The sequence below is a fragment of the Cyprinus carpio genome, chromosome A1 (genome assembly GCF_018340385.1).
Source record: "Cyprinus carpio isolate SPL01 chromosome A1, ASM1834038v1, whole genome shotgun sequence".
Classification (NCBI taxonomy): Eukaryota; Metazoa; Chordata; class Actinopteri; order Cypriniformes; family Cyprinidae; genus Cyprinus; species Cyprinus carpio.
In genome coordinates this window covers 22,117,826-22,144,633 of record NC_056572.1, presented here as the reverse complement: position 1 = coordinate 22,144,633, position 26,808 = coordinate 22,117,826, and the positions used below count along the sequence as shown (strand labels likewise).

The 26,808-nt window shown below is 35.8% G+C and overlaps 1 protein-coding gene across 3 annotated transcripts in view; it reads right to left on the bottom strand.

Annotated features, from left to right (window-relative positions):
• LOC109052917 (ephrin type-A receptor 6-like) overlaps nucleotides 1–26,808 on the bottom strand; it is a 114,850-nt gene that overhangs the window by 75,877 nt on the left and 12,165 nt on the right. For 2 of the 3 annotated variants that reach the window (XM_042757679.1, XM_042757687.1), the window contains exons 2-3: nucleotides 23,888–23,952; nucleotides 3,455–4,124 (exon numbers count right to left, since the gene is read on the bottom strand). In XM_042757679.1, coding sequence (XP_042613613.1) covers nucleotides 3,455–4,124; nucleotides 23,888–23,952 — 735 coding nt within the window. Of the gene's footprint in view, nucleotides 1–3,454; nucleotides 4,125–23,887; nucleotides 23,953–25,735; nucleotides 25,822–26,808 lie in introns of those variants that run through there. The other variant, XM_042757696.1, reaches the window with a different exon arrangement.

Genomic DNA, 26,808 nt, shown 5'->3' with positions numbered 1-26,808 from the left:
TTGAGGAATTTTAACCAAAGTATGTTGCAGACATTTCATGAAGACCCTAATCATACCAACTTGTGGAAAATGGGCATCCAAAGTCCCCTTTAAAAACAGGGTAAGCGGTTTAGAGTTTATGTATTATGCTAGTATCCCATTCCAAACATAGCCTTTTTTTTAAGGTTTCTGAAAGACTCCATCACCCTTTTCATCCTGTATTCCATTCACCAAACTCCAAAGTTTGAGCTGCTGAAATGTATTGCTCAAATTGAAAGGACAATGTTTTGAAAGAGCTGCAAAACCACAGTATTCCAGCTGTTCAGGAAAACGCCCTAAAACAGCTTACTTCTAGTTGTCTCTGTACATTAAACCATGATAGGATAAAGTGTTTTAACAAAAATGCCACACTTCATCTTTAAGAGATTAGCAATGTACAATGGCACGATTGACTTATCTCTGCACTTCTAAGTGGAACAACTTGCTCTGCAAAAAAGAGCAACACACAAAAAGAGCGTGACAAGCTTTTTAAACCCTCAAGGGTACAATCTCTCCTAGCAGAGCTGTGAAACACAGTCTAGCAGTGGGCAGCGAGATTCTAAAGCGTCACAGCAGTGGGAGGTGCCCCAGAGCATTAGTCCAGCAACAGTACAGACAGTTTCTCCAAGCGTACAGAATGTTAAAATCATTCATGATACATTAGGCAAACAATGCAAGTATGACATACTGCATCTGCTGGGATTCTGAAGTGTGCAAACAGTGAACCCTTCTGCTGTCTCATAATGCCAAGGGAGCAGAGGAAAAACAGATTCAGAAAGTTGGCAGAGAACTGTGGGCTGTGCAGTAATTTTCAAGTGTTTAAGAGCTACCAAGAATGTTGTTCCTTGTGGTTAAAAGAAACTTTTTTTTTTTTAAATCAGGGTTTTAATCAGGTTTAATCAAATTGTCACCATGCTGCTTATCAGCCAATAGTAGAGATTCTCTTCATTTATTATGTATCTATTGATACTGGATATTTAACGTTGCATACCATTTTGCCCTATTATTAAATTCTTGTTGCCTTTGAAACATCTGATTTCATTTTTTAAGGTTTTATTTTTTATCTATTTCAATAAAATAAAATGGAAATGTAATATTTACTACTCTTTATTCAGATTTACTACTACTTGGCAAGATTCTGCATTTAAAATGCAGTCATTTCATAGGAATCTGCAAATCAGGAGTTTCAAGTGAAGGTGAAAATTTTCCCAATGTAGATTTTGCAACTAAATTTGTCACATTGACCAACAGAAATTTGTTGACCTCTATGTGAGTAGTGCTTCTTGCATTGCACCACTATCGACAGTGGACAATCAGATATTTTTTACCCGTGATATTTCACTAATGTGGCTGCACCTTTAGCAGTAATAACAGGAAACACCAGTATTAGCCAGCATTTTAAAACTGTATTCCTATGGTTTAAAAACACTTTATTTTAACATTTTCTTTTTTTTTTTTGTACTTCATATCAAGAATATATGTGACACATCTGCATCACTAACAAACAAACTTCACCAATCAGGAAGTGCTGTAAGTAAGTTCAGTACATACTCTGAAAATATGACAATTCATATGTCTCTCTCTACCTCTGCTTCTGTCCCTGACACACACACAAACACCATGCTGAGCAACTGGTCTCTGATGGGCAGGGGAGAGCTGATTATGGATTCACTTTGCTGCGGGATCCGCCCTGACACTGGGGATTTGATAAGGGCTTTGACAGGTGCCAGTGCGATTGCAGCCTTAATCTGAGGAGTGATCTGCTTAGATAATGTGCAAAGAGGAAGAAAGAGACAGAGCTGGCAGGAAACGGGGGAGGCAGGTAGTAGAGATACACTGAACAGCCTTGTGACTGCAGAGCTTTACTTTTGATGTACTCACCAAATCTAAATCATATCACAGACAGTGTGCTATCATAATAGAGATACTTCATCTGGTGGATCCTAAATCCTGAGAAAGAGACTGAAAACAAGTGCCTCTCACACTGCAAAATCTTTAAAGCTTTTGAAGAATGGTTGAAATGCTCAGCTATTGTATGATAATGAGGAGAATGCAATGATGCCTTTGACTCCCACTGCCATCTTCTATTCTCTCACATGTACAGAGAACCTCCCTACAGGCTGCCGCAGCGTGAACCGGGTCAGTCACTGATGTCTCTATCATGACAGTCCCTTGCTTTTTCCATACAGGAGATCACAGCAGAATTCTCTCATTTTTTTTTACCTGCTGTCAGGAATGGGGCTTTTTTCAGTCAATCACAAATGGAAAAGAGTTGGGCGGTATGACCAAAATCTTAAGGATGAGTAATTTTAATAAACTTGTTAACTTTATATTTAAGAAATGTCCCACAAGCAAGTGCTGTTGTAGTTAATATCTCCTTGATATCACTTTTATGCAACGATACAGGAGCAGATATCGAGTGATGCACATTTCAGACAAAAGCTGGCCTGTTCTCCACCAACACAAACAATTCCAAAAAAAGCAAGTGAAGTATCAAGCTTTGCACATTGGCAAGCAACATTCAGACTGGAATACAATATGTGAGTGGAATGGAGTAATTTTCCTTCCCGGCTCAAATCATTCTGTAATCACACTTTACCTCCGCTCCGGGTTCCACCTTTCCAAGCAAATCTGAAGCCAGAGAAAATTAAGATACTGTAACTTGCAAAAATATATAAATAAATGCATAATAATCCCAAGCAAAATCAAAATCACTGTTCACATACACAAACACAGACGACATATTCAAGCTGAGTCGTGTAGAGCGGCCTTGGAACAACACTTGACTAATTAAGGGTCAGAAGGTCAGATGTTTAATCTACAGCCAGTTTTTATACTGTATGTTCCATAACAAATATATGTTTGGATAATCCATAATTAACTATTTTACTATTCGAAGATTTTCATCTCATTAGATAGATGCTGTTCAGTATTCTAAAAAAAAAAAATCTATATTTTCTCAAACATATTAAGCAGCTCAAATATTTTCAAAGTTGATAATAATAATAAATGTTTACTGAGCAGCAAATCAGCATGTTAAAGTGATTTTTGAAGAATCATGTGACACTGAAGACTGGAGTATTGGCTGCTGAAATCACAGAATTAAATATAATTTTAAAATATATTCAAAGAGACAGTAATTTTAAATTGTACAAATTTAACACACACACACACACACACTCTCTCTCACACACATATATATATATATATATATATACATATATATATATATATATATATATACATATATATATATATAATATATATATATATATATATATATATATATATATATATATATATATATATATATATATATATATATATATATTGTATATAAATATTGTAATTATATAATTATACAAACTAGGTATATGTATACTACCGTCCTATAGCACAGACAGAAAATGAAGCAGGATTTAATGTTAGAACTCACCAATACAGAGATTGTCATTCTCCTCATAGCCTATGCTGCAGACACAACGGCCCAGTGGCACCAACCAATCACCATCAGCTCCACAGTACAGCCTAGGTGTGTCCCGTTCCTCAGCGTTCTCAACACACGCTCCCCTGACCTCCACCAATGAAGACGAATCCACCCGCGGTACAGTGTCAGGAAAGGCGGCAAGGTTTCTCAAGGTAGATGGGCACTTTTTGTAATAAACTCTCACAGACACCAGGGCGATACATGCGCCCACATCCTGGAAGGCCAAGTAAAAACCCTTACGAGCTATTGGACCCACTTCCCGCACTTCGGTATTCAGCCTCAGAACACGGTCGCCCAGGTCTGTCTGTGTGAAACTCTCATCGGCGGCAATAGTATCGATTTTGGCGTAGTCGTTGGGATGAAAATGAGCATTGGCACCTTGCGGCTCATCCGTCTCAAAGTAGAGGAGGTTAAAAGTCTCCTTACAAGTGCCAGAGACCCAGGGAATGCTGTTGCAGTCCCGAAGGGTGAAGCGAAGCTCCACATAGATCTTCTGTGCAGCCTGACGGGGTATCCAGTTTGTACGGAGCCAGTTGTTCTGGTTGGGTTCCATTACATGGCACACCTGGAAGGTGTGGATGGGACGGTTATGCTCATCCATTTCCGTGATGGCATCCCACTGTGGAGAGCAAAGGACAGAGGTATGAGAAGATAGATAGTGGGATAACTGGAGAACACAAAAATTTATTTATTTATTTAAATTCATATAATATACACTAAATGGTTATTTATACACATTAATATACAATACTATAAAGTACACCACACTACCGTTCAAAAGTTTGGGGTTGGTTAAAAGGGATTTTCCGGATTTCTGTGTTTTCGACATTATATGGTAAGGGGCCATACTTCTTCTGACAGACTACAGAATCTCAGGATCAAAACACAGGCAAAAAAAAAAAAAACAGAAACAAGGATTCACATCTGTAAAGCAGATGTGTGTGTAAAATTACATGATCATTAAACATTAAACAGGATATAAATCAAAACTGCCTAATGTTACTGAATAAAATGTCAATGAAGTGGTGCAGGACTGTGTAAGCTTTGGGGTGTTGATGGAAGCAATCTACTCTATCTATGTTTTGATAATTTATTCTGATCTGAATGTACTGTAGTCTTTGACAAAAACATGATTTTTTTTCAGCTTTTTGTTTAGAACTTGCTCATATATTTATGAAACTTGCCCACAATCAAGTGTTGATTAAAAAAAAAATGGTTATCTTTCTTTTGAAATATTGCAAGTACAGATATTCAACGAAATATTTTGAAGGCTATGAAATTTTTGATTGAAAATGCTGGCGGTTGCTGGCAAAAAAATAAAAATTAAAAATGCTGGCGAAATGAAGATGATTGTGTGTTGAGCATCTGCGTCTTACTTTCAGTTTCATTTGCGGCAGTTTGTGCGTCAGCTTAGCTACTCGTCCGCGGCAATGCGTGTTGCATTAGGACTGTCATATCTGGCTATAATGTCATATAGCCTATAACACGCCTTCACACGTTTATTATTTTAAAGTTTTGGGAGAAGTAAAATTTGCATATGTGGTTTCAACAACCAGATGCATTTACACTTGTCCAGTCTGGAATGCATCCCAGACCACCTCCTGAAGTGGCTTGAGCGATCAGATTTATATGTGTCTTGAATGCGTTTCGGAGGGCATTTACACCTGGTCATTTCACGATCAAATAGCTATCCGATCAGAAAAAATACACAAAGTGACCAGGTATAAACAGGCCTATATACTCTCAGAAAATCTTCCAGTTTTGTGGATATTCACACAAAAAACAGTCATAAGTCAGGTGGCCACACAGCATTTGACCACTGGATTTCCAAAAATCATTTCAGGTTTAAGAAAGTGTTTCAACATTGTGTCAATCACTGATGAACACATACATTTTTATTTGAATTATGGTGGGTTATTTAACCATGTATTACTATGTCTTTGAAAGGCTTTCGTCTTCCAAATACATAAAAATTCACAAATTCATGTTATTTCTTAATGCAGGGGTTCCCAGGGTTTTTTTGTTTTCTGAACCTCTTTCATCTAATATATTTACTTGAAGTACCCCTGAGATTTTAAAATAAATATTTTAATATTTAGAATATTAAATATTTAATTAATAAAACATGCAGGTAAACAAATAAAATATTGTTATTATTATTATTATTATTTTTAGATATTTAATAATTTATTTGAATTTATGTTATTTTAAAATTATTTATTTTACTTTTACATTTTAGGAATTAATCAATTATTAGCTTTTCATTAAACTCAACTGCAGTTCCTTTATGAACCGCCGGTTGGGAAACCTTGGCATAATGTAATGCTTAATGCACTGCATGTTGTTAATTACAACAAATAAAAATATTTTTCTCACTTGTATTTTTATATGAATATGGTACAATATTATCCTATTTAAATCAACGTGATAAACGAATTAAAGACACAATATGTACGATTTTTTATTAAACTATCCAAAAACCACTAGAACAGTGTTATATATTTTGCTGACTTGTGTACTTACATTATCCCAAATGTTTCGAAGAATGTTTAAATCCAGAGAAATAAGCAATTGTAACTACTGACACGGACCGTGTCCATAGTGTCATTGTGTTGCATGCCAATGACGTCATAACCCCTCGATTTCCGGTTTTGTTTTGTAGAAAACATGGAAACACCAAAGACGCTTTAATATGTAGTGTGTTTTAATAGACCAGTGACGACTGCACAGAGTAGCATTATAACAGATTATAATTATAGTATTATAATTAGATTAGTATTATAAAATAGTTTTTTTTTTCTCCCACATATGCATGACCGGAAGGAGCGGAAGCGGTCGACTGTGGCATAATAAAAGCTCAGCTGCTTTCGAGTCGTGTGTCACGCTCGTTCAGCGGCATCGTTTCGCATCGACGGCTTTCAGCCTCACCCTGCTTCATTCTGCTATGTTAATAAATCATTAGCTCATCCATGAACATGATTTCTGACGGAGTCTCGTTGGATTGCAACGGCTGTGGGGATGAAGACAACAACTCCCATGATTCCACACTCAGTCACGGTGTCATCAAACTACGCCTTTGATTATTTTTTTTCTTTGATTCTTTTTGTTTTGTTTTGAATATGCGCCCTCTAGTGGCGAAAAATTACATATTGTACCTTTAAGTCAAAAGTAATCTAAAAGTAATCAAAAAGTAGTCTGATTATATTATGTTACTAATACTAACTACAATTGAAGAGTTTTTTTTTTTTGCATTCCAAGTAATATCAATCAAACTGTAGTTGGATTGTTTTGATAAAGTAACAATAACCAAAAAAAAAAAAAAAAAAAAAAGTAACTTACAAAATTAAAGTTTATTGAAAGTATGTTTTTTATATATTAAAAGTTAGTTTTTTTTAGCAAAATTAGATAACTCCAACTATCATTTTCTGGTAAAAGCAGATAACACTCGGTTAATCTTTGTAATTTCCTCAACTGACATTGTAGACACCTGAAAAACATTGTGATTACACACAATACAGGGAGCTTTTCCTTCACCACTGTAACATGCTGCTTGTATTTTCCTTTTACATCCCAAAGAATATATCACGGGTTCATCAAGTTCGTTGAAATTATCCATTCTTGATCACTTTTAGTCAGCTTTGACATAACTCCTTTAGACGAAACTCCTCTCGGCTAGCACGTCTTTACTAAGTGACTAGCAGCCTTATCACCTGACCTGAATACTGCTGGCAGATTTTCTAAAACTGACTTATCGGGTTGCGTACACAAACAACAAGGGTGCTTGTCGGTTTCTGCCATTAAACGTGAACACACGATGTCTTGACAGTGGACAATACCGCCTTTTGTGACAAAACATGCTGAGGGTTCAGAACGTGCTATTTGTAAGGGATAATGTACATCCAGTCAGTTGTTCTCACAACAACTATTGATTTGAGTTGAAATATTTGAACGCAAAGCTTCCGTGAAGACAGCAGTTGCGAGTAAGCGGCAAATTCAAACTAAACGGACATTTAAGGGAAACTGTGCAGTCAAACCACGTATTACACAACATTTCACCACAAAATAATTAAGGTAATAAAATAATTAAGATGTAAATGTTTTAAAACCATACCAGTTTGTTAGTTCTCTTAGAATCCATTACAGCGTACAAAACAATCGTAGCAAAATGGCAGCAGCTGGGTTTGTATGAAACGAGAGCGAGTCCACGATACCAGGATGACATAATTAAACAATTGTACACCATTTTGAATCGAGTTTTAATATTTTATTAGGTAAACAAACACAAAGCTTCCACCAAGAACAAAAATAGTTCAAGCAAGAGTACAGCGCCAACTGCTGTTACCCGGATGAGCCTGGGTTATTAGCTTTTACAGGTTGTTATCCAGGGATAACATACCTCGGAATGTCGCGACTGACCAATCAGAATCAAGTATTCCACAGAGCCGTGTAATAAGTGAATAACGCATGGCAGCCAGTTCACTTTTTTTTTTTTTTTTTTAACCTGACGTTTATCATTTTTTGCAAATGAACTCTTCAATTTTTGCCATGAAATCAGTAACGGATTACAGTTTGTAAGTAATCTACCCAGCTCTGTCTGTGCTTACAATTACTAAATTAGACCCAATATTTGCCCCTTCTGATAGCAAAATATCACTACCTAGTCATTTCACTGTCATATCCAGGCAATGTGAGACTCCTTACTGCCATTTTCAATAGACTTACATCATTTTTTAAGTAGTATCTCTAGACTGTGATGCACTACACATATGCTTGGTTAGGCTGAGGCTGTGAACACAAGCCATAAGAGCCTAATAGATTTACTAAAGCCACAAGCTACAGCTGAATCAAACAGTAATGACAGGACATCTGGCCATCACACTGCTGCTCTGCTTTGAATGACTTTCTGCATTGTTCTCTCTTTTACACATCCTTTTTCTCTTTCCAAACACGTTGTATTGCACACATTTGCTTTTCCAAACACTTTCCCATATCTGGTTATAACACTCTCACTATTTCTTCCACATTCTCACTTTCTTTTTCACAAACTCTCACTTTGTTCCGGCATTCTCATTTTCCACACATTCAGTTTCTTTCTCATACATAGTTCTTTTGTACTCACACCTTTTTTTTTTTTTACACTTAACTGTTTTCTTCACTATTTCTCCTCTTCTTTCTGTATCTTCAGCATAAATCTCTTTCTTCAATCATGTTTCCTCTTCTTTTTCTTTTATTTCTTATCTCCCTAATCTCTCTCTCTCTGATAATTAATTAAGAAGGATGCACTTCATTAGCACTAAAGCCTCCACTTATTCACTTTCATTATTGTAGTGATAAGCTAAGTCTTCCCTAATAGCCTCTCAATCAGAAACTTGCTGTATCATAGCCCTGATGTGTGCCGATAGCTCCTCACAATAGTCTGCTGTTTGCAACCAAAAAGTTTGATTGAAAGAGCGTCTAAAGAGTTACATTTCCAAACAGGTCAAGTCAGCTAATGTTCAGTTTATACTGTATGTAATTTGCAGCTTAAACTGGATTTAAAATGCTTGTGACAAGGCCCAGGTCATCAGTCCTGCAGAACAACTACATAGAGACACATGGACACAAGAAATGTAAACATACCTGAAAAATAAATAAATGAATAAATAGGGGAGACTGGGGCAAGCTGTCACTCATGGAAGTTGTCGGAGGAATTGAGAAAATGTATAAATATATCGTATCAGACACTGAATGATATTTTGCAACTTTTATTTGCAATATTAATATATTTATGCCCCTTTAAGTATTTCCAAAGTTTTTCCAAACATTAGCAACATCATGTGTCATGTGAGATGAGCCAGGAACTGCAGCTGTCAGATATTCATTCATATGTGACCCAGTGTGACTTTGTACTTTATATTACTTTTTAATGCAAGCAAAATATTCCATTCACAGCTACTAGCCAACTGCCAATAACTGTTTTATTTACTCACTACAGCCAGTTTCTACTCACATTTGACAGTTGTTAACATGTTAATTTAGGACCCTGTTTGTAATTATTTTTGGACCGTGTGCCTTTATTTTTCAGTAAATTATGAAATTATTATATTAGATTCTAATATATATATATATATATATATATATATTTATATGTGTGTGTGTGTGTGTGTGTGTAAAATATATATGTATTTATATATATATAAAGCAAACAAACAAATATTGATTGATTGATTGATTGATTGATTGATTGATTGATTGATTGATCGGTTGATCGGTTGATCGATTGATTGATTGATTAGATTAGATGTAACTTTTACACTTGAATGAATGTGTGACAAGGTTATTAGTAATGTCTGGCCGTAAATGTATTTAAGAATATTTGTTTATTGGGTCACACTTTGGTATGGGGACCAATTCTGATATTAACTGACAATTAACTACAACTTTTCCCTCAAAAACTTAAACTCCTAATTTGCTGCTTATTATTAATAGATAATAAGGTAGTTGTTAAGTTTATGTATGAGATAGGATTAAAGGGATAGTTTACCTTCAGTTGCTGGTCCCCACTGACTTCCATAGTATGGGAGAAAAAAAAAAAAAAACACGATGCAAGTCAATGGGGACCAGCAAGTGTAGGTGAACTATTCCTTTAAGGGATCTAAAATATGGCCATGCAAGATAAGGCAATAGTATGTGCTTTGTAAGTACTAATTAACAGCCAATATGCTTGTAATATGCGTGCTAATAAGCAACTAATTAATAGTGTGAATTGGTCATTAAAGTGTTTATTGTCATTGTCCTATGCAGTCGTAGGTTTATAAAACACCCTGGAGCCTGTGGAGATTCTCTTATGCTGATGATAATGTTTAGAAAACGTTTCACTATCTCCAGACAGGTCAAATAATGTCATTCATAAAGTCAAGAAATAAATAAATTGACCTCAGAACAGCACACCGACTCTGGGTAGTTTGATACATGCCCTGATCCTATAATCTCCTCTCACCCTGCCACTGCCTTCCAGCCTTTTTTTTTTTCTCATCAGCCTTTTTGTTGGTGGTAAAATGAGGCATTTAGAAGAACGGGGAGGCAGCAGCGTGCTTTCAATCTCCTGCTAGAAAGTGGCCGGATATATCTAGGAACACTGCGGCGGGGATGAGATATCAGCACGTGGCTTAAGATGCTACATGTGCTGATAAAAGTGGCTGAGATGGATGAAGCTAAAATCGCTGGCTACACATCACATTAAGTTGGCAGGGGTCCACAGAGAAGGATTCAAAAACGCCACAGATCGGTGTGATAGAGACAACATGGAGGAAATGCATCTTGGGGATGAGGGGGGATTCATTGCTTTTGAAAATGGTTTAAAAATGGTTTCTATCAGCAGACGTCTAAGATGCCTGACTCTTGTTTGATATCTGTCATTATTTCTCCACTTGGAAACTGTGAAAAAGGCATATCGCTAGTGCAGTCGCTGCAAGAGCCACACGCACACGACAGGACATAGGATATTTTAGATAATGCCGGTACACTGTAATGCATATGGAAATCAATACGCTTATAACAACACTACATTTGAATCTGTCAGTGGTGGACCACTATTTGGAATCCAGCTTTATTTCTGACTGTATTTAGCCTCTCTGGCTGTAAATGAACCTTTTCAGCAAGCGCCTCTGATTTGACTAGCATGTCAATATGTACGCTCAATAGCTTAAAAGCATCTATTATCACCATTGATTTCTGTTTGTCAGATCCAGCTTAGGATTGATCTTTAAAGCTTTGATTTTTCTGCACATCCTGCATTGAAAGTACACAAGTCGAGACTCCATAACAGAATTTACACAACCCAAATAAAGGTCTGCTATCAGGGGAGTTGGGGAGGGTCTATCAATTGCAAATGAGCCCTGGGCAAATGGAAATACAATTAAACTTGAGTGTGAATTTAATTATCTTTTAATTATTAAATACATATTAACCTTGAGTAATGGAAGTGCTTTGTGAGAGAGATACCTGCACTACCTTTGACTCAATAATTGATTAACTGATTTCCACTTCAAATGGCATCAATAAAAACATTGGATGAATAACAAAGATGAATTTCTGTGTCATGGATCTCTTCAACTTTGTGCGATGCCTGTGGCTCAAACTCTTTATTTATTTACTTTCTTTATTTATATGTTTGTTTGTTTTTCAGAGCACAATGTATGGTACTGTATTTTTCATTTTTCCCTTTAATTAAATCAAATATTAATCCATTCAATGCCTCAATTAATTTTTAATTGTATAGCACTTTACACATTTCATATTGTTTCAAAGCCTATAAATTTAACAAAAAATGCATGTTTCTGTTAGATGTTTTGTTACATATTCAGGTTACAATTAAGCATAAATAAAAAAAGAAGACAAAATACACAGGCAACAATTATAATTATAACAACTTACTTGGGCTGTCAGTTTAACATATTAATTTAGAACTAGTGATTAATTAATAAAAAAAATGCTTTGATAAAAATTCAACAATCAACTGATATATTTTTGGAAATTAACAATTTACTGACATGCAAAGCCACTTTTTAATGTCTATTCAAATTCTACCACAATAACATTTCTGATTTAATTAAATAATTAATTAATTTACAATATCATGTAATTTGATTACAACATAAACTATGCAAAAATGTCAATGTAAATTCACAGTTAACCAGTTCATCATTTATTTTTGATTATCAACTCATTTATTTGTGTGTTTGTGTATTTTCACATATTTTCAAGTGTATCATGTATATTTGAATGCACTTGAGTTACTAATCATTGTATATAATCTGTATACTGTATTGCTTATTATTTATTATTGAAAATAATTTTAAAGTGTAACCAATACAAAAACTCAAGTGAAAATTATAGCAGTTTATTTGATAACACAAATAAATATTTATGGAATCAAAAACAAACAAACAGGCCATGGGAAATTGAAACATACTTATAATAAGAACTGAAAAATATCACTAAAGTTGACATCCCATGGTGTATTGTAATTTCAGAACCTCGCCAACTATAATTAGTTTCAGTAATAATAATATGGATTCTTGTGCAAGATATCTCAAGGTGTGGAAATCTCATTTTGAACATGCAGTCTGGATTACAAAAAAGGACATGAACATTTTTTAATTTAGCTCTGGGTAAAGTCAGACATAGATCAGTATGCCTTTAGGTCGTCTCCTGCCTAATCTATCCTTTGTCTTATTTTGCTTTCATTATCCCAGACTGTTTTACAGCCTAGACTCAGATACAATCTCTATTCTGATATGACTTTATTTCCGAATGAAAAAAAAAAAGGAAAAGCAAATCAAAACCTTTTTTCTCATAAGAAAAACAAGAAGGAAAGGAAAGAGAAAGCGAATTATAGAGAGAAAGAGAGAGACAGAGATAGAGACAAGAAAATGTCATCTACCCTCAACAAAGAAAATAAGAGGGATAGTGGATAAAGATGGAAAGAGATGTTGCTGAAATCTAACATCTAACAGCAGCGACACAAAAGGGAGACAGTGATGAAAGACTGCATTTATGGGCTTTATCATTTAAACAACAAAAAAGCATTTCCTTCCATCATGCACCAGCAATGGTCAAAGGGAACAAGAGAAGGAGAGGCCAATGGGACCTGTGACATCAGGGACACTCTGGACGGTCAGTAACAACGACTTACTTCCACCCGAAATCTTTCTGCATCAAGACATCTCTATATTCTTTTGTCATTATGAATCCTGTACAAGAACCATCACAAGGAAACAGCAAAGGGAAACATTTGACATTTCATTCTATCTGTTATCAAGAACAAACCCCAGCCCCCCCATTACAACTGGAATGGACACAGCCAAAGTTTCCTTCACCGATGCACAATATAATGAGCAGAATTCCCTAATTACTGTGATATTCGCACATACTGTCTGCATTGTTTTAGCACTGATTCGCTAAAGAAATTATGCAAATGCGTTAACGGCACAAAGACACCCAAAACTTTGCTGAATGCAATTTGCATGGTGCAATTCCTCATCTCACTGAGTTTTGTGAAAAAGCAAGCCTAATTTACATAGAAAGAAGGTGTACTGACTTGAATTAAATAGTCATTTAGCACCAGGTTTAAGAAATAGTTCAACCAAAAATGGAAATTTGCTGAAAATGTACTCACCCTCAGGCCATCCAAGAGTTTGTTTCTTCATCGAAGTTTAGCATTACATCACTTGCACCAGTGGATCCTCAGTGAATGGGTCAGAATAAGTTTCCAAATAGCTGATAAAAACATCACAATAATCCACAAGTAATCCACATGACTCCAATCCATAAAAAATGTCTTGTTAAGTGAAAAGTTGCATGTTTGTTTAAAAAAAAAATTAAAAAATTAAAATAAATAAACATAATCCATAATCCATAATAATGCTTCCTCTAGTGATAATGTCTATCCCCTGTTGTCCTCTCACATCAAAACCTAATGACATATTTGTTTAAAACTGTTTAGGACTGTTTTTGCTTGTAACTGGTGCTTGATCTGTGCATATTTCACTCCTGATTCAGATGAGATGACTAGAGGAAGCAATATAATGGATATTGCAGGACTCGTTTGAAGTTCAAAACATCTTGATGAATTTGTTTTTTTACAAACACAGCTTTTTACTTTACAGGATGTTAATTGATGGAATGGAGTCATTTGGATTGCTTGTGGATTATTGTGATTTTTTTTATTAACTGTTTGGACTCTCATTCTGACGGCAACCATTCACTGCAGAGGATCCACTGTTGAGCAAGTGAGTGAGTGAAGTGAGGTGTGGCCAAGTATGGTGACCCATACTCAAGAATTTGTGCTCTGTATTTAACCCATCCAAGTGCACACACATCTGGAGCAGTGGGCAGCTATATTGCTCCGGCGCCCGGGGAGCACTTGCTCAAGGGTCTCACCTCAGTCGTGGTATTGAGGGTAGAAGAGAGTGCTGGATATTCACTCCCCCCACTGATAATTCCTGCCGGACCTGAGACTCGAACCCACAACCTTCGAGTTACAAGTCTGACTCTCTAAACATTAGGCCATGACTGCTCCAAATGTAATTTAATGATGTAGTGATATTTTTTTTTTTCTCCAAAAGAAGAAACAAACTCATCTACATCTTGAATGGCCTGAGGGTTGGTACACTTTCAGCAAATATCAATTTTTTTAGTGAACTATTCCTTGAAAGTCCTTGAACTATTCCTTGGAAGTGCTAAGTGAACAAGACCAGTGTTGGACAAGTTACTCGGCAAATGTAATCAAATTACTGATTACAGATTACTCCTTTTAAAAGTAATCACGTTACTGTTCTGATTACTTTATTTCAAAAGTAATTAGTAATTAGTTACATTACTAGTTACATTACGTTTTTTCTCCATGAAATTTATGAAATCCCAGCATACACGCTCCCGATAAATATTTGTTTTTTATTATTATAGCATCAACATTCACAGAACACTGTTATTTTTAACTAAAGCAAGCATCTGCTGAGTCAATGGTTTGGCTTGGCAGAATGCCAGCAAAGAGCACTGCATTTATAATCTCTAAAAGACATCTCAGTTCATCGCAATCTCACAAATCTCTGTAATAACACAATAAAAATATGCATAATGAATATTTCATAATGTCTACAATTCGTGTATTATAATGAAAAGATTTGTGAGGACGCAAATTTCAGCACTGCATTGCTTAAAGGGTTACTTCACTGCAAGATGAAAATTTTGTCATTAATCACTTACCCCCATTTCATTCCAAACCCATAAAAGCTTTGTTCGTCTTTGGAACAAAATTTAAGATATTTTGGATGAAAATCGGGAGGCTTGAGACTGTGGGTTAGTCTGCCAAATAAAAAACAGTGTCAAGGTCCAGGAAAGTATAAAAAGCATCATCAGAAAAGTCCATCTGCCATCAGTGATTCAACCGTAACGTTATGAAGTGACGAGAATACTTTTTGTACATGAAGAAAACAAAAATAATGACTTCATTCAACAATTCTTCTCCTCAGTGTCTCTTCAAATCAGCGTAGCGCCATTTTGGCAATTCTGAGCAGTACACAGATGGCGTACGCTCTTCTGTGTCAGACGAGCTGCGCTGTTGCGCTGTTTGCTTTCAAACCAAAGAGTAAATACACGTAAAAAACATACCCTTGTGGCGCGGGTGACACAGAAGAGCGTACGGCACTTGCTTACTAGTCAGATTTGTCAAAATGGCGCTACGCTAATTTGGAGAGACACAGAGAAGAGGAATTGTCGTTATTTTCGTTTTCTTTGTGTATAAAAAGTATTCTCGTTGCTTCATAACGTTACGGTTGAATTACTGATGGCAGATGGAGTATTCTGACAATGTTTTTCATACTTTCCTGGACCTTGACACTGTTATTTATTTGGCTCAAGCCTCCCTGTTTTCATCCAAAATATCTTAAATTGTGTTCCGAAGATGAACAAAACTTTTACAGGTTTGGAACAACATGGGATAAGTGATTAATGACAAAATTTTCATTTTGGGATGGAGTATCCCTTTAACGCTGCAAACACATGCTATAGCCTAAATAGAAACTCTGCATACACTTGTGCCTGTTAATCGTTTATATTTTATATTAGCTCATATTGCTTTTGTGCAATAGATGACTAACAATTTATTTTCTTTAGATATTTTATGTTTAGATATTTCTATTTTACAGGAGTCCCGTGAATCATTTTATTCTCTGCATTCGCCTATCAAGTCTTGTCCCGCGCTACAATCTGTTGCGTCGGGTCTCGCGGGAGCAAGTCTCTAATCCACTGGCACTGGACTCGACAGTGCATGAGCTACATCCTCTTTACAATCTACAGATTATAAAACACTGCATTCTGTCAGCAATGTAATGCGGCAGTAATATATATAGACCTTGGCTTGTAACTATATTCTTATTACTATTTTGAAAATTATAACGCGTTAGATTACTCCGTTACTAAAAAAGTAATCAAATTACAGTAATGCGGTACTAAGTAATGCGTTACTGCCCAACACTGAACAAGACACAGATTTTTGTACTGAAATACTGCATTCAAAAGTGGTGCATCTGTTTGGTTGCTTGTGCATTCTTGTCACTAGTATTCAGCACAAATCAAACAGATTGTTCAGTGTTCAATCTATTGTATTACCTGGAAAGCTTTTCTGCTGTTCCTGACCAAAAACCCAGGATACAACATGCATCAAGGCTGACTGGGCAAGTACTGTAAATGAGAAGCAACTGCAATTTGTCACTGCCTGTAAAGCGGAGGGTGATGGTGATGTATTGCACTCAGACCAGGTTCTCATGCTCCAATTGGACAAGTTATGAAAACAAGGCTCTCACAACCATGAAAACAGATATAGGGCAAAGCGTTACAGTTGAGAGAGAGAGAGAAAAGGAGAAAGAGAGAGAGAGGAAGATTAAAAGAAATGGAGGAACAACGATAGAAAAGAGCAAAAGGAATATTGGTAAAGTGTCTCAGTTTTACGTTGTTGTATTTTCAGGACAATGACGATTATCAGTAAATACATAAATTTCCAAAAATATTCACAGTAAAAAAGGCTGCTGTGGTTCTTAGAAATTCACCATAAAAAAATATTAAGCTGCTTGTAACCTTATAGCATTTAATCAAGTGATATAATTTACCAGTCTACTTGAACGACCAAAATTTACCTTTACCTTTAAAGTTGCAATGAAATGGAAGTACTGACTTTCAAAAAAAGTTACAAAAGATGTCACGGGACAATAACCTTACAAGAGGTACAATGTTGTACCTTACTTATTACCCCTAAAGAGTCCATATAAGAAACGTAAAGGTAATAATATTAACCTTAATAATAATATTATCCCTAATAATATTAGGGAATCACACCATGAAAACAGATTTGTATAGATCACATCAGTCACTTTTAGAGCAGGACTGCAAGTGCAAAATGCTGCAGCTTCAAACAGCAAAGGCTGAGTAAGACAGAAGGAGAACTCACTTGTGTTCTAAGAGATTTTCTCAGGATGTGGGTGAGAGTTAAAATCGAGCTTGGTGTTTAGTGTCAGTTGCAATGATGAAATAAAAGGTGTTCTAAATCAGTGGGAGCTCTGGTTTTCTCAGAGAACAAGTAACACTTTCTGAACTCAATCAATTACCACCGAATCAGCCTCAGATATCAGAGAGCGCATGCTGGTGTTAGATTATTAGATTAGTACTATTGTGTTAACATGTGTTACTGTATATGGACTGGAATCAGGGGAGTGCAGTCTGGGCCAGCTGGAGACTAGTGGAAGTGTGATCCATACAAACTTCTTTTTTTTACAGAAAATCCTGAGAATAATCAAAGACCTCATTTATAAAACAATGACAAATTTGATCCTAAATTCAATAGAATACATCCTATGTCAAAAATGATTAACAAATAAGGATTTATAAGGGCAAAAACTGACATGAAAAATGTTCTTATTTATATGCCAACCGAAAAGCATGGGCATTTTGAAAACTTTATTGAGCAGAATTATCCTGCAGTGTTTGGTCAGACTTTTCATGATTAAAGAAATGTGTTATGTAAACAAGTTATGACAGCCACTGTGTAAATGACTATATTTCAACAATAAAACATAATTTTTGTAATTGTAGAAACAGAATTTTTGCAATAATTGCATTAATAAATAGTTTGGACCCTGACGTTAATTGCATCTTGTAATATTATAATAGGCTAATGTACAAGTAATATGACTCCCTTGTTTACAGCATAAGCTAAGATTTTTTTTAATCCTCAAGAATATTTTGGTAATACTTTCTATGAAACCTGTATTTATAAGGCATTATAAGGGTATTCATAATGCATTATACTGCACACATAGTGGCTTATAAAAATGGTGTATAATGTGTTTGTATCATCTCATGAATAATCATAAAATTTAATTATTTAAATGTAATTAAATTAATTAAAGCCAAATCCAAAATTTTTGCAATAAATAAATAAATAAATAAATAAATATAAATAAAATAAATTGTTTTTTAGAACCATGACTTCAAAACCAGGGTATGTACCATCACTTTTGTGTACTTTTGCGCTTATATGGGAGCATTCTGTAGATGCAGTTGATACACTTACATTGCAAATGAATTTAAGATAAGCTATGATGTGGGATGCATTAATTAAAATAGTCACACTTTAGTTTGGGGACAGGTTCTCACTATATTGACTAACTATTAACCATGACTTTAGCCTCAAATTTAGGTATTGTTAAGTTTAGGTATGAGGTAGTATTGGGATCTAAAATATGGTCATGCAGAATAAGTCATTGATATGTGCTTTATAAGTTCTAATAAACAGCCAATATGCCAGTAATATGCATGCTAATAATCAACTAGTTAATAGTGAGAATTGGTCCCTAAACTAAAGTGTTACCATAAATTTTTTTTTGATTGTGGGAATTTTTTAATTAGTTAGGGTGTTATTTTGAATTTGACGCATGTTCACATTTAGGATCATACTATGTATGTCTTTATAAATGAGGCACCAGGAGTTGCGGTTTTTATCTTTTAGAAGTTTAATTTATTTTTTATAGGTCTAACAAGAAAAATCGTAGTACGCCTTTGAACCTGCTAAAGGTACCCTGTACTCTGTTGGGTTTCTTGGTTGAGTTTACTTGCATAAAAAAACAACCAGCTGAGCTTCAGTGGTTGAGGTCCAGATTTTGTTGTGATCTGTCACTAAATACCAGATCTGTCCTGCTGAAGGTCACTCAAAGTCCCATTACAGATAAGAAATTAACACTCAAAAGTGTGGCTTTCTGTCTCATCTTGACACAACTTCTCCTAAAACAGCATGTATTAATCATTCACGTCCCAGTGCTACACTCCCTTTGAAAAGAGACGGACAGGCCCTTTTAGAAAAGGTCAACCTTTCAAATGGCCAAGAGGGAATGAGAGAGCGTTAAGAGATCATTAATCACTCTTTGATTGACACAGAAGTCTTTGTATCGTAACTACAGCAATGTGACCATGCTGACTGTTTTTTAATTATGCTCATTTAATATAAATTGAACATCTCTGATGACTGTCACAGCTTTTTAATCTTGAAAAGGACAAAAGTACCTGAGCCATGCTAAATGAGGTCAATGATCAGCAGTTTTTAAAAACGTTTTAAGCCTAACTCTTTTTTTGCCAAAGGATATTTGCATTTGCAGCCTTTCTTCTTTGACTCTTACATACAGTACCAATCAAAAGTTTGGGATCATAAGATTTTTTTTGTTTTTGTTTTTAAGAAATTAATATTTTTACTCATCAAGGATGAAACAAATTAATTAAAAGTTACAGTACAGAAATGTATAATTTATAAAAATCTTTCTATTAAATGAATACTGTTCTTTTGAATCCATCAAAGAATCCTGAAAAAGTATCATGGTTTTCAACATTCATAAGGAAAAAAAAAAAAAAACTCATACTTTAATGATTTCTGAAGGATCATGTGACACTGAAGACTGGAGTAATGGCTGCTGAATATAAGTGCATGCATATAATATAATATAATATAATATAATATAATATAATATAATATAATATAATATAATATTTACATATAAACATTTCAGTCATGACATCTACAGTTCATTTAACTATTTATCAGGGTTAACATACAGTAAGCATATAATGTTTCCTCAAGGTAGAGAAGTGTGTACACTACATGAGGATACCGGGGTTCTGTGACACATTAGGTAATCACAGCACAGAAACTGAGGGGCTTACAGTAGAGTGGAGCCAAGAGAATAGTCAACGAAACAATGGAACAGCACAAACAAACCTGTTTCTCCAAACAAAGAAGGTAAAGGGTTGAGAGTGGCAGAGAGAGAGAGAGAGGTAGTGAGACAGAACCCCCATAGGATATGTCTGTGCCAGAGTAAACAAAACATACACGCTAGTCTCCCATAGCTAGAAATCTAATTAAATGGCAGGTAAAATCTCCCCAGACTGGAAAAGGTATGTTCCATCTGGCTCTGGGAGAAGAATGAAAAAGGCTTTGATTACATGACATACCCTGACCTGAAAGAAACAACCAGAAGAAGACATTGTGGTAAATAGTAATAGGAGAGGTATATGACCCAGGATATTGTAGCATGAATTATTAATTCGATCAGCGGTATGTATCAACCTCTTACTGCATGAAAAAAAAAAGAAAGAAACCCCAAGTGGTGTTTACTGGTAAGATGAACTCGCTTTCTTTGACATCATGGGCACCTGTGTAAGAGCGGAACTAATATGAAGATGTGCACTGCAACTCCACTGGGAAATCATTTTATGTGCTACAGGTCATTTTACACATCATCAAAAAAAAAAAAACACTCTGTAGGCTGACTCTAGTTCCTCCTCTACAAAACTGTTATTAATGTATGGCTCAAAACTAAGACTGGAACTTGGAATCTCTCAACATTTTACAACAGTAGCCAGGTGGTGAAGACAAGAAAAAAAGAAACTAAATTACAATGTCACTTGCAATTGCCACTTGCACTCTCCGCTACTTGTGACGTCACTTGCAATCAACACAAATAGTGGATGTTTCCAGTGGAGACAAGAAGCTGTGGTGGTGATTAAACGATTAAAACTAAATTAGTAGGCCTACTACTATAACGTACAGGGTCCTGCAAGAGAAAGACAAGACCGGCAAATCCGTGGCCACAGAACAGCAGAATATGAACGCAATGCAAAGTCTTTCGTTAAGCATTTTCCTCCTGTAGAAAAAACAAACACTTAATATGGCATAATTCGATATATAGTTATTATTTAATGTACTACAAGGCAAGCAGATTGCTATGAACACAATGCGCAAACTTTGTCCTCCCATACAGCAAAACGCTTAATGTGGCCTAATAACAGACTAAGATGATAAAGACAATTCAGTAGGCCTAGCCTATATGTCTTGTTGTTGACTCAACGTTTATATAGACCAGCAAATATGAACGTGCATTATGAAATGCATTAAGTGATTTTAAAAGGATCAACTCCATACAGGCAAGCAGATGAGTACAGAACGTAGTGCGTTAAATTGTACATTAAACGTTTTCCTTATATCATAGAAAATCATTATAAATAAAACACATAATGTAGCTTAATGGACAAAGACAGTGATATAAACGAGTTGTAGACAGTTTATTCTATATGGAAAAATGCTTAACGTGAAACTTTGCGTGTTGCGTTTATTCTGGGCTCACCTGCTTGCCTGTACATATTAGTTATGTGTTTTAATAATGTAGAGAAGCATATTGAGTTTGGCCTTTATCATCTTAGTCCATTATGCCACATTTTGCAGTATGTGAGGAAAATACTATATACATATTCATTATATTAATGAACTGTATATTTAATTTGATATTTTAATAGCATCTTAATACATTAAGCCATGTTAAGTGTTTATGTTTTTCTACGGGAGGAAAACGCTTAGCGAGAGACTTTGCGCAAGCGTTCATATTCTGGTGTTCTGGCCAGGGATTTGCCGGTCTTGTCTTTTTCTTGCAGGACATTTGCAGGACATTAAAGTACTAAATTAGTTTTAATCGTTTAATCACCACCACAGCTTCTTGTCTCCATTGGCAACATACACGATTTGTGTCAATTGCAAGTGTCGCAGGTAGCGGAGAGTGCAAGTAGCGATTGCAAGTGACATTGTAATTTAGTTTCTTTTTTCTTGTCTTCGCCACCTGGCTACTGTTATAATATGTTGGGAAATTCAAACAAAAAGTAATAAAAAATTCAACAAAATAAAAAATAAAGACTGCAAGTGATGTCACTAGCGGAAGTGCAAGTGTCTGAGAGTGCAAGTCTGAGAGTGCAAGCGCAAGCCTGCAGCCAGACCGTCTTTGAGTTGGCCTGTGATCAAGCATCCATCATACTGCTCTTTATCAAGAAATTGATTTAATAATAGTAGCTCTACTATTAGAAGCTCTTCTGGACTGTCAGATCACACTTGATTGCTTCATTCAAATTGCTTCTAGCCCAGTGGTCTTCACTTTTTTTTTCATGAGAGCTGCACTGATAGGACAAAGTCAATCGGAAAGCCACTTTTACCAAAGTATTTTAATCCAGGACAATTTTTAAATAGCATGTCTGCTTATCAGTGTGTCATCCCTGAACATACAATATGCAATGCAATGCAATACAAAGTGGGAGGGGGGAGGGGGCATTCTTTATCATTTACCAGTCAAACATGTAACTGAGACAAGATGATTTCCCTTAATGGCAAAAAAGCAGGATTACCTTAATGCTGGAAAGACCTCAAGTTATTTTTTTCTACATTAGCCCATCATGTATCTAACCATCCATGAAGAGCACAAATCGGCGTTAAGAGCTGGAAAAATTGTCAAAACTCACAACTCCGCAATGAGTCATTGTCATGGACGTAAGGGCAAAGCAAGTTTAAATATCTTTTCTAGTCTATATTTCCATCTTGTAATGTCCCTGTATTAGGTATTTTTAAAAAATATTAATTATTTGTTATAGAGCAGGCATTGTCTGACCGTGTCTACACCAGATGCAACACTTGATGTGCCGTGCTGTGCTGTGCTAAAAGTCTGTTAAAAGTCTACACTGGACACAACAATGAGACCATTGCAAATCATTTGAACATTGTGTCAGTACAGTTCGTCATAAATAGAACAAAGCATCAGTTTACGTGTCGCATGCATCGCGCTGTGCCACATGGAGTGTAGAAATCCAGTGTAGACAAAACATCACTGATTAAAATGGGCTATATTGTCTTTTGTCATATTGTTTTTTTTTTTTCTTTTTTTTTTATATATTGTACATATTGTATGACGAACTGGTGTCTAATGTAGACACAGTGTGAGTTTTTTAATGCGTTATGTTGTAGCCCTGCTTTTGAATGTTTTTATAAAATATCTGTATTGACTGCATGAACTTATCATCATAATATTTACTGCCATGTGAGCCACAAATTAAAGCTTGGTGAGCCTTAGGTGGCTCGCGAGGTGCGCATAGAGATACACAGTTCTAACACTTTAACTGGTTTTAATGTCTTTGAAATTCTCTCTATAGTGTTCACAAAAATTAAATTGGTCAAAATTGAATTATAAGGACCCGTGTCAATAATTACCCTTTTAGAAACTTTCTGAATAGATTCTGGATCACTAATGCCGTCTCAGTGGCCTGTTTTGATTAAATTTCATTATAACAAACTTTATTTTTTTTTCACATCGAATTGTGCAGTTTGGATTAACCTGATGTAAAAAGTATATTGGGCATGGTTGGAATTCATTCAGAGGAGCTTTATAATAATTATTTTTTAGTATCTGTGGTACATTCTTACCATATGTGCATACTTTAGGGGAAATTGTGTATAAGATACAAAGGTCACATAGAAATATTACTTACCCCATTTATTGGGTAGGTCTTCCAGCTTAGTTCTCCCAGCACAGCTGTAGTGTCCAAGAGAACCACTATGAAAAAGACAAAAAAAAGAAAGAAAAAAAAGATGACAATTAGAGTCACCTATAAAAGTCTCCAATACACAATGAATACCACATGAAAAATGAAGAACATTTATATATAACATTTATTTTTAGATAATAAATAAAATAAAATAAAATAAAATAAAATAAAATAAAATAAAATAAAATAAAATAAAATAAAATAAAATAAAATAAAGTAGTTGTGAACAAACAATTCTTTCAAGTCAGACCTTTTTATTGGATTCTGTTGATCCAAAAAAAAAAAAAAAAAACAATCTGAATGATTCATCACACAAAGCTATAGTATAGCTTGAGAAAACTTGAAGATACATTTATGATATCTATTTTTTTTTTTTAATTTATTTTATTTTTTTTTTATTTTTTTTATGCTTAAATCTTCAGTCGTCTTTCATTGAAAATTCATGGACAAAACTGGCCAGAATTCTTCAGAATTTCCCCTTTTAATTTTACACAAACAAAAATTCTGAGCAACATATTAGTAAATGACAGAATTTTCAGCAAAAACAACAAATCATCCAGTAAAAATCCAAAATAGTCATTTGCTGACACATATATGCCAGTTTGATATGATGAATGTGCAATTTCCTTTGTCTCTACACCAGGACTTAATTACAATGTCTATCAATAAAAGCATAATATACTCATGACACAAAGTCTAGGTATGTGCCATTCTCTCTTCTACTTAGCCATAATTCAATATTTAAAATGTGGCATGGGGGGGATATTTCTGGTTGAATAAACTTCAAAAGTAAGTGTGACTTTTTATTTTGGCCTATGAGGGAGTTATCATTATTCTCACTCAGCAAAGTGGTCTGTGTGTAAGACAGCTTTCTGAATATGTGTTGTAATACTGAGCTAATAATCAGCTTATCCATATATGTGTTGTCAAAGAGTTAACGTAATGATCCTCGATGAGTGCCTATCTGTAGAAAGCCTGTAGACAGGCTGAGCACTACTGTTCGCTCTGATCAAATTTGCTTGACAATGCCTGATAATTCTGCCTGGAAGTGATGGATCTGTGCTACTAACACACCCAAACACAAAAAGGTGAATTAGAGGGTTAGGCACTTTGGCCACTCATCCTAAATCACATTACACCTCTGTCTAGACCCAGTGTCTCTGTCTCGAGACATATTATCCCTAAATTTCCGCACTCACTTTCTCCCTGACAATGAAGGGAGATTAAACATGTCTGCAAGCATATTGGGACGAAGTGATCAAATTGTAATGACTTTATTAAGAGATATTTACCAGATTAGGCCTAAACCCAGTGTATGATGCACACTGAACTGAGTTAGGTCTCGATGACTGAATACAAGGGGAATCTTTGTCTAAACCACTTATTTGGCCTATAAAAAGTTCAAACTTTGAGAAATTCGGAGCCCATAGCATAACATTTTGCCTGATGTTTTCTTTTTATTCAAAATATTCACAACCGTGTTAACTAGTTTGTGAAATATCTGATATTCTAAATCACAAATATGTTTAAGTACGCAATTAGTGTTTTAAACACATTTTAATGATCAATTGCTTTCAATGACCATGTCGGTGTCACAGAGTCACCAGCAATGCCAGATCCTTCAGCTCCACCCATTCGTTTACAATCACCAGAATTCTGATGCACTTCACCTGTCAGCACCAATCAAGTCACAGTATAAAGCCACCATCCCATCACCACCTCAATGTCTGGTCTTGTTGTTTACATACGTGTATCAACTTACCTGGCTCCTTAACTTATCTATCTCCTTACCTCCTTAGACCCATTCCAGTCATCAGCCATCTTCTTCTGTCTTCAGGTCAGCACACCGGATCAGCCACATCCTGCTAAGGAAAGCCACAATGACTGCTCAACTAAGCCTATGCTCAAGATTATCAGATCATTATCTCACCTGTGATAATCGCTTGCTCCTCACCTGAAGCCTTAAATAAAGCTCTATGAGACTGTCATTTACCTGTGTTGTTTCCTTCTGTCTGCTGACAGAAGACCAAACCGCTAACATGCAAAACAATACAGAGCCAAGCCGTGATTGGAACCCGGACCCATTTTCTGAGCTCATACAAGCCATTTGCCAGTCTCTTCAACCTCTCACCACCTCTTCCTCACAATGTGCAGATATCTACTCCAATGCTCACTCTTCTTTGAGATGCAGCCTCAATTATTCCCCAGTGATCAGGCCGAGGCCGATAAACTTGCTCTTGTATGGACACACTCTGCAAAGGGAGTGATCCATCTGGGACTAATTTTGTCACCCACTTCTAATAGGTTTTTGGCCAGATGACCAGTTAGCTGTCCGTCAACAATCAGCTCTTCTGGTTACAGCAAGGCCAATCCACTATGAGTGACTATGCTCTGCAGTTCTGCACTCTTGTGCCCACCAGCGGCTGGAATAAAGTGGTTACTCCTCAGCATGTTCAGACAAAGGCTCAGTTTTAACATCCGCCAGCAAATGGCCATTTACAATGAATTTGTGGTGCTGGAGAATTTCATTCAAAAAGCCTGCACCATGGACCTCCCTGCTGCATCTCCTCCACCCTCCTCACCATCTTCTACACCTCCACCATCAGAACCAATGCAAATTGACTCATACCAACTCACCCACGTGGAGTGTCAACAGAGAATTAACAATGGTCTCTTATACTGTGGAGCAAAGGGGCCTGTCCAGTCCATCCACCACGCCTCACCGACTATCCCGCAACAACTCAACCTCGAGTAGGGAACCTGTCCTTAACCATTAAATATTTACACTATCCCAGGAAACCTGCTCAGCAAAGGCAAGGTCCTGTACTGCTCTCCCACCATCACATCCCACATCGGTTGTCTAC